Raw genomic sequence first — 15490 nt, forward strand, 5'->3', positions numbered from 1 at the left:
ATTTTTGGAGAGAGAGAGAGAGAGAGAGAGAACCTCATGAAGGGGAGTTTTGCCCCTCTTGTCCCTTGCATTGGGATGTACATCAGTCTGTTCAATGTCAAACGAATTTGGAAATTTCACATCATTTATGGATCTCTGTAAATAACAATTGATAATAACAAATCCAAAAGTTTGTCTACCTTTCCTTGATAATTTTCTATATAGAGGTGCACAGGAAATACAAAGGAAGAATCCTTACAACTAACATGCAGAATATTTAAGACACAAGCTGCACACCAGTAACAGTCGTTGAAATATATTGTACTGAGAACAACAGTATATAAGAGTGTGAAGAGATGAAACATTACTTGCACAGGAAATACAAAGGAAGAATCCTTACAACTAACATGCAGAATATTTAAGACACAAGCTGCACACCAATAACAGTAGTTGAAATATATTGTACTGAGAACAACAGTATATAAGAGTGTGAAGAGATGAAACAATACTTATAAGAATGTGTACAACATTACATCAGGGTGTCAAAAATTAAAGGTTATAGAAACAAGCTATCATCTAAACATGTTTGGAAGATACAAACACGGGATTTTTATGTACATAGATTATCAGCATTCAAAGAATAACATAGAATTAAAAGGTCTGCAATAAACAACTGGAGAAAGGCCCTGATAATAAATATACATAATTCACAAAGCCCTAGGTGGTAACATACTTGGCTGACAAATGATACATATTGTAAATAATCATTTAAAAATGGGTAATATGAGTATCTTATGCCTCGATGTGGAAAGGGATTTTTAAAATAGAGAAACACAATAACATGTTCTTTATCAGATGATCAACAAAGAAAAATAAAGATAATAATAATTTTAATAGTAATATGCTTATTCTGTTATTTAGTAGAGAAAATGGAAAATGATAAAAGATAAGTGACAAAATAGTGAAACATGTGAAAGCTTTGAAGACAGTCTGCTATGCAGATTAAAGAAAAATTATAAAATAAATGATGTGCAATAAGCTACAAGCACCCATCTTCGATGTCGCTAAATGGAATGTTTAGCAAAGATAAAAGAGTCAAATGTCTCAATATGGAGGTCACCGATCTTAAAGAAAAACATAGAAATATGATATTATCTACCTTGTAAGTAATGACAGATTGCCTTCATTGCAAACTATGTCAAAGTAGAATACAACTAGAGCCAAGTCTACTTAACAAAAGACAGAATCTAAAGAGTCCTAGGGATAGTTCAATAGATCAAAAACCACAATTAATTATATACTTTACTCCAGAACTCTTTTTCATGTTGTTGCAGAGTCACAGAAATCAGGAATTAATCCCAAGAAATCAGGACTTGCTGAGGAAACTGATTTTTTTTTAAACCAAGAATTGCGAGTCTTTGAATTTATCGGTTCTATGATCTTTGACTAAAAAATCACAACAAAAATGGAAATCATGACTTCTGGCAGTTTTCTTTCTATTATATTATAATTTCTTTCCTTTTTGATTGGCACGACTTTATAATGGTTCTGGCACTAGAAACGTGTGCCACTAATGACTGACTTATTCACTATCCATTAAAGGCATGGTTTTGGATTGAGTTTGCCAGCTATGGATCATGAATGTGTCTTTGCATTGGAATAGCCACTCTAATTTGGCACCAAACATGAATACTTATCCATCTCTTTTATTAGGGTGAGCTTTGAAACTACCATTGCCACCTTGTGGGACATTGGACTGAATTTTGGAGGCATCACCAACAGAAAATTGTGCTGAGACCTTGCTCAAGATTGCTTTCCTCCTAACTCTACCATCTCTGAATTTCACCAATCTCTACCGTACCTTCATTTGCTCGTATCAAGTTCCTCCAAACAATTTTCTCATGTTTTGCCAGATGAAACTTCTTCCATCATTTCTCATTGAGAAAAACTGAAGGAACTTGTTGCATTTGTCCAGACTTCATCTCTATCTTTTCCATTATTTTCAAAGTTTAGAGCTTTGTTGAAATCATCTTTTTCCTACAAAATTGTTAGTTTGAAAAGACTAAAGACAAGACAATCTTAAGTCTTGACTGGAAGAAAAAAAATTGACTGGTCCTTGATGTGACAGTGAGGATTTACTAACAATTATCTCAAAAAAGGAGGTCCGAAATAGGTTACCAACAATCTCAAAAGCCTAGGAACTTTTTCATGGCATGCCACCACAAAATGGTGCCAACTTTCATTGTCTTATTTCTCCTTCAATTCTAAGGCGCCGATAATTTAATGTTTTGTCACTTTTAAACTTGGCATGGTTTAACAAGCCAGTTGCCACCTAAGGTAGAACTTGTTTGTAGCCTTGCCACTTGGAAAAGGCACCCAAACATTCACAACAAAATTTTTCATCACTTGGTGCATTTTCCACCACATTTTGCCACTTCATGGCAAAACATACTAGTCATTTAGCCACCCTGGATCTAATTTCCCCAAATTGGAAGCTCAAACAATATGCAATTTTTATAATATTTCTTTGATAAGTGACCAAAAGTTAAGAAGGATTTTTTGAATATATATATATATGCTAAATCTGTGCAGACCCTAAATATATATATGCTAAATCTGTGATGACCCTAAGAAGCCTACACTGGACTTACAATTGTATAGAACAGTGATTAGATGTCGATGGATCTAGTTCAACAAGCCAAACTGATTAATAATTAAGTAAACCTAGTTGTTATTGTTGACGTGTCTAAAGTCGCATCGTTGCAACTCTATCTGGCCAACACAGAATAGAATGTTCTCACCGAGTATCCTATCCTCTCTTGTATAAGGAAACCCTAATGCTGATTTTAATCGATCAAAGGGGACAACCTCAAGGTTCCAAATGTCAGTTCTTGACTGCGGGATAACTCAACGGTCGATGTGTTTTGCTAGGAGCACAAGGGGCCTTACGTTGGTATGCATCCTACGATGCTGCGATTCTCAAGCTGCAAAATAAAAGCAAAAGAGAAGGGTTTAGGGATCCTAAGGACAGCGATAAGAATGACTAGTGTAGCATGTAGACATATTTCCATTAACAAATTCTTGTTTCGCCAGAGACACCCCAACAACTAGACAAGAATAGTGCAATCTCCAAGGATGAAGGATTTTCAGACCGAAGACACTCATTTAGGCACCCAATTCTGGCGCAGCCTAAGACGAACACCTGCAGTTGAACTAAGCACCGTTTGGGTTCAGACTAACCATGCACGGTGACCTACAATCAGCAGGCCCCCAATGGTATGAACCTGAAATGCATCAAATACCCCTCCACATTTTGCCATTAAAATCATTGAACTCTAATTAACCAACTGAAGGGAAACCATGCAAACAAAAGAAAATAAAGACAACAAACACAATGATTCAATGTTCATATATTTGCTTCAGCTGCCATTACAACAATTTCTACAGAAGTTCTACTCTACTCCTAAAATCTAACTTTCTACAAAACTCTAACCTATTCTAACTGAAATCTAACAGTCTAATTGTCTAAAAATCAAACCCTTTACAAAAAAAGGCCTCTACCTTTCTTTAGATTTTGCAATTCTGAATTAATGACCAGGATCGACTGCATCCAAGGGCCCCGATCCATCCCACAAAATATGGCTGTCCATACCCACTCAATTCTCAGTTATCCCTTCAACCACATTTCCAACTACCTACAACTGTTTGGCATTAATTCGGTCCTCCTGGTAGTTGGGAATAACTGACTTGTGTCCCCTCATTTTGAAATCATTAGACGGGGCCCACAAGCGGTTGTCTTTTTACAATAAACAATTTCAACTCTCAGAAACTAAATTTATGGAATTTCTTCTAGAAGTGTATCCTTCTGAGAATGCAAATTTTGTAGCATTTTGTGTTCTTTGTCTTTGGTCTTGTTGGTTCAGGTGGTGGCACGTATCCTCGTACTTTGCTCTATCTCTGCAGTGTGATCATGTCTTCAATTCGCCCTTTAGGTTGCCACCTCAACTCCTCCTAATGATGTTGATCTGCACAAGCAAGTTCAATGGATTAATCACTTCGAAAAATTAAATAAATAAGTGTCGAAAGACACTTAGCGACTCTTAAAATGCACTTTGCTGAAGAAAACTCGGCTCTTTGGATTAAATGATTTGATTTTAGTTCTTCTCGCAAAACAGGAAGAAGTGTCGAGTTTTGCTTACATGCGATTTTAACTAAACTCGGCAAATTAAACTCTTTTGAAAAACTTGCACTTCACATTTTTCTTTTAAACTCGGACCCTTTGTCGCCTCTCTACAAACTCGGCCATTGGGACCGAAATGAAGATCCTTTAAAAATTTCCGCTTCAAAGAAAAACTTGATTCACACGCCCAAACTCGGGCCTTATGACGACTTGGAAACCTCGGTCTTGGGCGTTTTAAACACTTTGCACAGTCGGGGTTTAATGCGATTCAAACTTTGGACGCTCCTTTTGAATGAAACCCGGCACTGAGGATGACTTCGTTCTTTTAGCTCTTTATCCTATCTTCAAAACTCGGCTTTCACCCTATTTTGCAAAACTCAACGCTTTTAATTTGCCCTAGGAAAACTCGGGCTTGGCTTACCGTTTACAAAGTCGGGCTCTAGCAAACTCGGCATCCTAGACGTTTTTAGTGAACTTCGACCTTTTAAAAAAAAAAACTCAGGCTATTGGCCTAACTTGATTAGTCTCAGCGATTTGGAGGTTTTTGCCAAATTGCGTCTTCAAACGATTTTTTTTTTTAAAAAGGGTCGTTTGAACCTTTTTGCAAAGCCCGACGCCTTGGAGGTTGGGCGACACTAAAATTCAGGACTTGGAACTTTTGTTGGGTGCTTTAAAATGATTTCTAAAAAAAATTCGGCCTTTGAAGACTTTCACAAAGTTGGCCCCTCTTTACTTGTGCAAACTCGGCATTTCAACAAAGTTTGTGAGCTCGGCACTTCTAATATTGTTGGGCAAACTTGGCCCTTAAGCTTGGTTTGAAACCTCGGCTACTGGGACAAAATGCAAAGCTAAAAGACGCCCTTTTTGTTCTTTGTTTATACTTTCTCAACCATCGCTTTAGAAGGGAGAAATTCGAGTATTTTGAGGGGAATGTGAACACATCAATCGCCAAGTTTGCAAACTTTTATATGCCCGTGCAAGAAGAACCTCATCCTTCTAAGGGAGTTCGAGCGATTTGCTCTTTTCTTGCCTCCTTCACTGAAATTCGGGCCTTTTAAGCCTTTTGTGCGATTTTGAGTTTTAAGTCAAAATGCCCTCACTTGTGTCGCCTAGTTAATTTCGGGTTGACTGATGATTTTGCGCGATTTTGAGTTTTTTGCACTTTTCGGCCCTAGAGGCCGATTTGTGAATTTCGGCCTAAAGGAAGATTTTGGCCTCTTAGCCGATTTTGTGAGAATGGGGGTCTCTTTTCTTATATCAGCTATAGAGACACTTTTGTGAGTTTTAGTTGCTCTTTTCTATTTTTCGGCTCACAAAGGCGAATTGCGCAATTTAGAGGTTTGGTGTTTTCCGGCTTAATGCTTTGTGATAAACTCGGCCCTCTCTGTTCAAATGCGCGAACTCCTGAAGCTCGGGATTTTGGCTCAAAGAGGTAGTTTTGACAAAATGGATGGGCACGCCAAATTCGGTCTGACTTCTTCTCTACCGGGCAGTCTAGAAAAAAGACAGGGGTCCGCTGAAACAGGGGTGTGTGTGCAGAACACACAACAGTTATGTAGGCAGGAATTTGAACATCACTGTACTAAACATGGATTTATAAAATTGCAGGAATTTAAAATGAATCAGATCTGGATCAAATTGCCTAATCAATTCTTCCTTAGATCCAAACCTAACAGCTAAATGTTGGAGTCTATCAAAATGTCTTTCAGAAATTAATGCAGCAATCAGGTGACACTAACAACAAATCAGATCTAATATTTTGATTTTTAACAGATCACAATATTCACGTATAGCCCACAAAGTATATAGAGTGCATGTAATGTTCCCATTTTCAGGTTCTCTAGTAGTGCAGTTGTCATTAACTTTCTAGGTTTGTGTCAACTAGTTCAAAGGGGTAATTGAATGTTACCATTGAGCTCAGATGGTTTAAAGGAGTCATATAACGCTTTCAAATGTTGTTTCCAGCTTTTGGTTTGGGCTCCAAAATTCTTGGAGGGAGTGTCTATTTTTAGCAAGTCACTCAATCAAATCTTTTTATCATCCTTCATCATTGGGATCACTTCTATGCAATCAGATTTCAATTTTGATGCATTTCGACCATTGTCGCTAATTGTGTGCATTATTGAGCTATATTTAATTATTTTCACTAAGGCTGTTTTTTTAATTAAATTTATTTATCAAGCACCTCAATGTTATAGCTCGTTGAAAAGAGAATGGAAATTTTTAAATGATGGAATGCTTAAAAGTGACTTTAAGTGTCGGAAATGTTTTAAAAGTAAATTAAATTCTTTTTGGAGTTAAAAAGCTTAATAAATTAATAAAGTGATTTTAAAAGGGAGTTTTTGGAAAGTTCCCTAAAAGGCTTATAAAAAGGGGAATTTAGAGCTCATTTGGAATGTGAGTTTATTATTTCTAATATTTGTGGTTTCTTGACTTGGATTTGGTTCAACTTAGGCTTTGTGAGGACAACCCTTGCAAAGAACATCTTCTACGTTGGTGGCAGATTCCAATTTGAAGGATTACTCAGTGATTTCACATAGAGATCATATCTAGGATTCATTGTGAAAGATTTCAGTTGTATTTGCAGTCTTGAAGGAGCAGATTGAAAGAATTATTTGCAGGTTTATTTCCTTTATTTGCTGGTCATACAGCCTAGGGTGTGGTGTGAGAATAGAGGAAGGTTGTGTTTGGGGTTTGGAGAGGTTTTCATTGCCATTTGGAGGTGTTTAGGGTCTGCACTACCATTTCTTTTCATTTCATGACCTTTGGGAAAGTTATTGAAGATTGGCATCCAAACTACAAGTCTATTTCTTTGCTGTATTTTCTAGGTATGTTTGAATTAGATATGTAATGCTATTTAATGATCTAGGTTGCTCTTACTTTTGGAAAAAGTGTATTTTTATATTAGAAATAAAATTTGGAATTTTTAGCTCCATATATTTCTGAGTTTTGTCAATTTTCTAAGTTGTCAAATTGCTGCAAGTTACTTTACTACCTGCACTTTGTTTATCATCTCAAAACCATTGCAAAACACAAAACAAATAGAAAAAAAACCAATACTACAATGGTATCAGAGCAGCAATTCACTTTCTTTGCATAATCAATTTGTAGTATCCGTGATAACCCATTGTTTGAGATGGGAGATGGAGATGAGAAGACATATGACAATCCACTTTTTGAGTTGGATGATGGAACATCACTTGGTTGTAGCACAGCACTTGGTGAAAATAGCAGGGTGTGGGATCCAAGAGAAGATTCGAGACTTGCGTTGAAGTATGGTTTTCAACTTCTTGTTGATCTATGTTCACTTTATGGGGTGATTGGTTACCCTCCTGGGAGACCACTTGATACAAAATATGCAAAAGAGGAGACAAATGAAGATTGCATTTGGAATGATATGACACTAGGAGGCTTCATCTTTCCTTATTACATGAGGAACTGGAAGATAACTTGGGTATACAAATTAATGATTTCAATTGAGAGTTATTTCATTGTTGGTATTCGCTTTGAGTTGCTTCATTCTTGCATGAAAATTGGTCTTGAATCTTGGAGTTGGCCAACAAGTGGGACAATTCTTACCTTATTTGAGTTGATGAGTAGTATTGTATGCCTTTCATATGTAATTGGAGAGGTGGTTCCTTTATGGGATGTACTGATTCTTGGAGACTTTTACGTTTCAGATTTTGAAAGGTTTCCAAACAGGTTGATTGACCTTGTTGGAATTTTCAGAACAGCAACAAGGAAAGGAAGTTTCAAGCTTGACATTTATGTAGCTCTAGAGAATTGTTGATGTGTTTTTCTACACAATGCAACACAGAATAAAATACCAAAGGCACTCTATCCTTTCTTGATCGAAATCTCCTCGGATGCTAAATTATATGATCAACCGAGACAACTCCAAGGTTTCTATAGTCAGGTCTAAACGTGTAGATAGCTCAATTGCTTGATGTGATTGTTAGTAATCCAAGTGGACTTACGTCGAATACTCAAATGTTGAACGTTTGGATGTTGCTGGAACTTAGATTCTAACTATTTGCTTGGAAAATCAAAGAGCAAAAGAGATAGGGTTCAAGGAGTCTAATCTAAACCCAAGAATGCAAGAGACAATGAACGATTGAGTGAAATTCAACTAAGCTTTGCTTTGCCATCAAAGAACAACTCCACAAAGCTAGTGCGATCTTCTAAGGAGAGAAAAATGATGTTCAAATCACCACAAATGGCATAGACACCATCAAGACGATGCATATCAATGAGGCAAGTAGCAATTGAAGTTAAGCTCATTTAAGGATTTCAGTTGACCACACAAGGCAAACTTACAATCAGCAAATTGCTAGTGATATGGATAAACGAATTTTACCATCAATCATTCACAATTCCTTTCATTCATCTAATCAACATGGAAATAAATGAGAAGTAGAAATCATGCAACTTGTCTAAACAACATATTTCACCATATCTTCAATGAAAAGAGTACTTCCATTTACAAGTTTTAGCAACAATTTCTTCTTCTCCTACTCTATTCTAACTTCTAACTTCTAATCTATCTATTTTTCTACTATTGTTAACCTGGTATTAACCTTTACAAATGAGAAGATTTGAGCCTTTTATAGATAGCTCTTTACAATGAGTGGTTCAGATTGATTCACAATCAATAGCCGAGATTACAAGATGAAAACCCTAATTAGGGTTTGTTACAACAACTCGCTTTTCGGCCAATGAGAAAATTACTTTTAATTTGACATGTGTTCCATAGTGAATGTGAACCAATAGAAAATGAGGTTAGGTATCTCGAAGTTTGCGTCTCCTTTGAATGAGTCAAGTACATTGAATCTGGACATGGTGACGTGGAGCTCCTCAATTGGGTGGGATGATGACTAGGATGCCACCTCAACTTGCACTTGTAGACTTGATACGTCATCATGAAGGAGTGTTGATGCCTTGAGCAATATCTCTTGATACTCAACATTCCCAAGCTTGATATGATGATGATGGCCTCATCACGATCAAGTCAACCTTCTACCCTTGCTTGCCTATCTTGCCTTGATGTTGATTTGCCCTTGCTTCGCTGAAGTGTTCCTTATCTTGAGGTGATTGATTTCCCTTTGTACCTTATGTCTGGAGTGTCTTGGAGCTACCTTGATCTTCATTTGAACACCTTAGTGTTGTAAGCTCCGCATGTTAAAGACTGTTAACTTGTGGAGTAACCCCTTGTATTGCATTTCATCTTGAATGCACATCCTCATTCCTCGCTATGATTCTCCAATCAAACCTGAAAAAAAAAATTGAATCATATTGATGAAATAATATAATGAACTTAATCCAACACACCCTTATCACATCAAAACCTCATCAATTAAGTGTAAAAATTCCCTTTCAAATCTGGAAATGCAGTTTTCTGTCTGGAAACATCTGATTCTGAGTCTGATTTTAAGTGAATTTTCACAAAATTGCGCCCAGATTGCCTTCAAAAGTGGACTGGAAATGAGTTGGAAATCATTCTAATCAGAATCGCCAGCCTTGAAAGTGGATTTTGATCAATGAAATGATCAAAATAGTTGCAAAAATCGCTGCCTTGTGATGAAATTTGCTCTGTCCTCAAATGCAGATCAAAATTCTGATTGCTTTGAATGATGTTCTAAAATGAAATGAAACACCTCCTTTTATAGGCGTTGAATGCTGAAGTTTGTATCTTTTCATCTTGACCTCATTAGGCCGACTTGATGGTATTTATTAAATGCCTTCTCCCTTAAGATTGGCGCCAATATTCCCCTCATCCTTATCGTAGATTTGCTTGCTCAAAGGAAATGATTCAAGGTCAGATCGGATTTTTGAATAGGCAAAGGAAATAGATCAGGGATATAGATGAGCAAAAGAAATGGAAATTTTGGAGTTCAGAGAGAGCAAAGGAAGTGAGCCCAAGGAATATCGGGGATTATGAGGAGCAAAGGAAATCATCAACAGCTCATTAGCCCAGAGCTTCTCTTCATCAAGACTCCTCCTTCTATTCTGATTCGGACCACATCCCATTGTGATCAGATATCCTTCAAAGGGCAAAGGAAGAAATCCCAACCAGATCGGGGGTCTTGAGGGTCAAAGGAAATAATGCGAAGCCTGATCGTGGATTTCGATAGGCAAAGGAAATCACTCAGCTTGATCATGGATTGCAACGGTCAAAGGAAATGAGCCCAAGCTTCCACGGTGGCATTGTTAAAAACTTTTCTTGTTTTTTTTTTTTAATCTCCATTTTAAAGTTTGTGGGCCCAAGTAATGCTACGGTAAAAGAAGGGACTCAAAGAGATTTGCAATACCTTAAAAAAAACTTTTTAAATTTCCATGTTTAAAGTTTGTGGGACCCCACATGTGTTTCAATGATCTCATTTTTTAAATGAAATATCTCCTCTTATGAGTGGGCCCCTCTATCCTTGCTGGCAATATAATTCATGTCCTTTGCCTTTATTTGGATGTTGAGGATCACAAAAGTGATCGGGCTTTTGGGAGGCATACGAAGTGAGGGAGGGAAGTGAAGAAAGGTGCTGATGTGGTAAGGAACGGTGCCACATGAGGAAGGGAAGTAGAGGATATTGGGGGAAAGGGAGACATAAGGGATATGGAAATGGGGGATGTAGGGAAGGGTAGTGTTGACGTGTTTTTTATGACAGTGTCCAACACAGAATAAAGTTGCCCAACGGTCACTTCACTCTCTCTTGATCAAAGTACGATTGCATGCTGATATAGTAGGAGAAACAGACAACTGACTCCAAGGTTCCTTTTATGCTGCGGATGTGACTCAGTTGGCCAATGTGATTGCTGGTAATCCAAGGGGCCTTACGTATGTTGAAGAAATTTATGCAAGCTCGAGAATTTATTGACACGGATGATTTGCAATGAAGCTCTAAGTTTTAGATTTATTTTTTTTTGAAATATGCGGAAGGTAAATAGAATAGGGCAGAGGGAAATTAAACTAAAGGTAATCTAATCCAAGGAACAAGGAGACGGGATAAACTTGTGCAAAATCCAACCGCGCTTCGCTTTGCCAGCAACGCACAACTACACGAAGGCGGTGCAATCTTCAGAGGGAGTGCTAAAGATTTTCAAATCATCAAAAAGAAACCATCAAATAGAACAATCTCTTCTAACAATCGAAGTTGAACATACACATATAATGAGGCTCAGACTAACTTTGCACGGTATGCAACAATCAGCTGCACACCAAAAGTATGAGCACGAATTTGGCAACAAGCGATCCTATCAAATCCAGTTCGTCTAATAGCATGAAAACAAATCTAATCTATGAAGAGAACGAGACCATGCGAGTTCCAAAACAACACAAGAACACACCAACAATTGAACAATGTATTAAGTGTTTGCTTCAAAAACTCCTAGCAACAATCTCTGACGATAGTCTCTCCTGATTACAAATGAGGGGGTCACCCCCTTATATAGGCCTCAAAGCCCAGATTACATGCAAAACCCTAATTAGGGTTTGCCCTAAAGATCCCCCACTCAAGGTGCAACAAGGTGGGAATCTGCATTAAATAACCCATTATGCCCACTTACAATAAATTTTTAAAAGGGCCTAAAATAGCGCCCATGATGATGATCATGCCTGGAATATAACTGACGTCGTCATAAATGCCCATCACCCTTCAAGCGACGGCGACATGCAAGAAGAATCCGTCATAAAACCATTATGAGGGGATGACATGCAAGAAGATTCCTTTAGCCCGTGGTGGCATGCGTTGACCGGTCCCGCGCCTAGTCAATGTTCCCTTCAGCCATAAATACGCCATTATTGTTCAGTCAAAAGACTTTCGTCCAAAAACAGACGACCATTATTTCTCTCATTAATGGCGTATGCAATGAATCTACCAACGACGGCCTCCAATTCTCCGATGGAGACGCTTGGCACATTCTCGATGTTGAATTCCATCAAGGCAATCTCCTCTTCACTTCTGGAAAAGAAACTTTCCCAATCCGCCATGGCTTCGTGTGTTTTCTTCATCATACCGGAGAATGAAGAAACATTTGCAAAATGTTCCTTGGGAAACGAACCAACGAAGAAGAAATCATGCAACTGGGATTTCAAAGAATTCACTGTTATTCCCCCGTCACTGAGTTTCCTTGAAAATAAAGCTTCCATGGCACTGAGGATTTCTTCCTGTATCCCTCTGATAGATTCCTTCAAGGTGACGGAATCAATGCTGAATTTATCAAGGGTGTTCTTCCCTGAACAGATGGCGTAGAACCATCGGGGAAAGTCATAGGCTTCATTCTCCTGGATTACTTTCCCGCCTACCAGTATTTGCCTTGGGGTCCTCATCAGAGCCCTAAGTCGGGAAATGGTTAAATCTTGGTAGACATCAACATCTTCCCTTAGTCCTTCCGCCATTTCCAACCTACTCAGGAGGGCCACGAATCTCAAATGGAGTTGAGCTAGATCTTCTACAAATTTCCCTGCCTCAACATAAACATCTTCTACCCATTCTCGGGAATTCTGTGCCATTGCCTTTCTAAGTTCTGCATCATCAATTACTTCCTTGGGAACGAAAGGAGGGGGAGTGGATGAAGGACCTGCTTCCCTGAGGGGTTTCTTGAAACTCCTGACATACTCGCATAGAAGTCTGTTTTCCTCCTTCAGCCGCTTACATTTTGCTTTTGACTTCAGCAATTTCTCCTTCATGGCAAAGGAAGAATCGTCGAAATCTCCCATTACTTGACCGGTGGAAGCATGGCCAAGATCCACCTATCTGATGACGTAATCTTCTTGCCTAATCTCACTCCTATCCTTATCCACCGCAAGTTCAGCAATGTGCAAGGTCCGGGCTCCGGATTCTTCTCTGACTACCTTGGAAAACTTTCGGGGGGCTTTTCTTTCCAGTGGCTGATCCATCCTCTTCAATAATTCTTCTAATTCCTGAGCAGGATTGGGCTCCCTTCCTGCTTCATTCCCCAATCTGCCTACCAACCAATCTGGCGTGGGGATGGAATGGCTGTAATCCTCTGCATGCTCCCGTTCTTGAGATTCCTCTTCCATTTCACCAAAGATAGTCTCTATGAAATTATCCTGGCGAACCTCTTCCAGGTGCGGGGAAACTTCTTGTCTCTGACGACGGCCCTGTGAAGCATTGATGCTAAGTATATCAGGTGCTGGAACATTCCCTGGAAGTGGGCCTGCGGGATGTGGGAACATTTCTACTTCTTGCACGCTTGCAGAGCTGACTGGTGAATGTTCCCTTCCTGTCCTCGTTCTCTTTTGTGGAGGCTCCTCCTACTGGGCTTCCTGCTGAACCTCGCACGGGATTTCCTGTTGGGTATCCTTTGTCTTTGTTACCCTTGGCCTCTTTGGGGCACTTTTTCCTTTGTCCACCCAGGCCTCTCTTCCTGCCTGACCCTATGAAGAGCCTTCAGTTGCCTCGCTGTGAGAATCCAGATTTCCCATCAACTGGTATGTCAGATGGACATGGTTTTCCACCAACTTTCTGGTCTGCCTGTCAATCCAATGCTTAGTGAATTTTAGCACTGGTTTGGCCAAAGTGTTCAAATCATCTACCTCAGGCTCCGACCAATCTGGCAACAGGATAGGTTGATCCTTTATCCTTTCGAATTCAGGTTGCATCAAATCTGAGTCTTCCTTCACCTGGTCTGGTACCTGATAAATCTCACTTATTCTGATGGTGTTGAGGGGCAGTCTGGAGTGCATTCTTCTCCGGACCTCGAAGTCATCCTCGGCACCTGCCCAATAATCCTCCAAGTGAAATCTATGTATGAATTTGACACCGGCAACCTTCCTGATCTGGCTGTAAGGATCATATTGGGCCCTGGAAGTGTAAAACGGTAGGCGGTAGAACGCCAATTCGCTTGCTGCACTTTCAGCGGCCTCCAATCCTGGGCATATCTCCATGAAATCCCCCAAGACAATTGGAAATTCAATAGATTGCTTCTTCTTCTTCTTCTTCTGCAGCTGATCGTAGGCAGTCAATTGCCTCATGAGCTCGAGCAGTATCAACTTATCCGACGGATATCTAGGCAATTTGTAAGACTGGAAGGAGAAGCCCTGCGTCCTGATGTAGGTGAACTTGGGGAACTGCAGGAACACGGCGCCATACTTCTGGACTAAAGCACTTGCTTGCGGAGACAACCTCATGTGCAACTTATTTTGCATAAGTCGTGTCAGGTACATGGTGAAGGTGTCATTCGCCAACTTGTAAGAATTCAAGTTGTGGAGATGTAGCTGAGGATAACATTCATGCACCTTTAGCTGAGCTGGCCCGTAGCCCATGATTCCTCTTGCTGGCAGCCCATCGAATCCACCCCTTCGTGCCATCTTGAATTCAACCGAGAATGGGGAAGGAAACCCTTCATCTCTACTTTGATCATTGCCTGCCTGGAGATAGTAGCTATCCTGCTAGGTTCCGCCATCTTGGGAATACTTCGAAATGATGAAATAGAGACTAAGTATGAAAACTTTTCACTTCTTTACTCTTTCTTTCCTGAATCTTGCACATGAAAAATGAAATGTTTTTCCCAACTTATATAGAATTCCCAAGAGGCATCAAATTAGTAATTGTATTTATGGCGCGTCATACTTTCCTTAATTATTATGTCATGCAAGGCAATTTCCCATGCGTATGAGTTCAAATTTAGAACTTTCCTTAAATGCTCCAAGTCATGCGTCATACTTGGAAGATTCCTCCTGCCAACTCGTTGATTTCACACTTTCCAATTTTGGAGGGGGATTGCGGGATCTTTCTCGGGATTTGCTCAATTCCACTCCGACTTGTCATCTCGTGTTGTCGAAGGAACTTTCCCAGCTTTTCTCCATATCCCTATTTTTTAGGGATCTTCCTAAATTTTAGGAGTCAGGTTCATTGGATGGGGAATTTCATCCTAATTCGGAATCTATAAAAATTTCTATATTTGGCCAGGATCTGATGTCTAAAAATAGCATATTTGAAAATTCACCCCAGGGGAATTTCTGCTTTTTATTCCTCCTTGACTTCTTGGATTTCGTGCCTTAGGCGAAATTTCAATTTTTCTGCTTGGGTGAAATTTTGCCATGCCAAGGATTCATGAATTTTCCACTTGTGAATGCCTTCATGGATTCAGCGCCCCAGACTAGACCTGGGCGCATTTTGGCTCTGTCCATGGAGAGGTGGAATATTGCACTTGTGAATTCATCCTTGGTTTCAGCGCCCCAGACCTGACCTGGGCGCATTTTGCACATGTCCATGGACAGGTGGAAAATTCCACTTGTGAATGTCTTCTGGATTTCAGCGCCCCAGTCCTGACCTGGCCGCATTTTGCATATGTCCATGGAGAGGTGGAAAATTC

The 15490-nt window shown here is 39.4% G+C and overlaps 1 protein-coding gene across 5 annotated transcripts in view; it reads right to left on the reverse strand.

Annotated features, from left to right (window-relative positions):
• LOC131066686 (uncharacterized) overlaps positions 1–15490 on the reverse strand; it is a 183383-nt gene that overhangs the window by 140019 nt on the left and 27874 nt on the right. For 4 of the 5 annotated variants that reach the window (XM_058001516.2, XM_058001518.1, XM_058001513.2 and 1 more), the window contains exon 3: positions 34–87. The exons of the other annotated variant lie outside the window; for it this stretch is intronic. In XM_058001516.2, coding sequence (XP_057857499.1) covers positions 34–87 — 54 coding nt within the window. The remainder of the gene's footprint in view (positions 1–33; positions 88–15490) is intronic. 5 annotated transcript variants of the gene reach the window in all.

The sequence above is a fragment of the Cryptomeria japonica genome, chromosome 3, assembly GCF_030272615.1.
Source record: "Cryptomeria japonica chromosome 3, Sugi_1.0, whole genome shotgun sequence".
Lineage (NCBI taxonomy): Eukaryota > Viridiplantae > Streptophyta > Pinopsida > Cupressales > Cupressaceae > Cryptomeria > Cryptomeria japonica.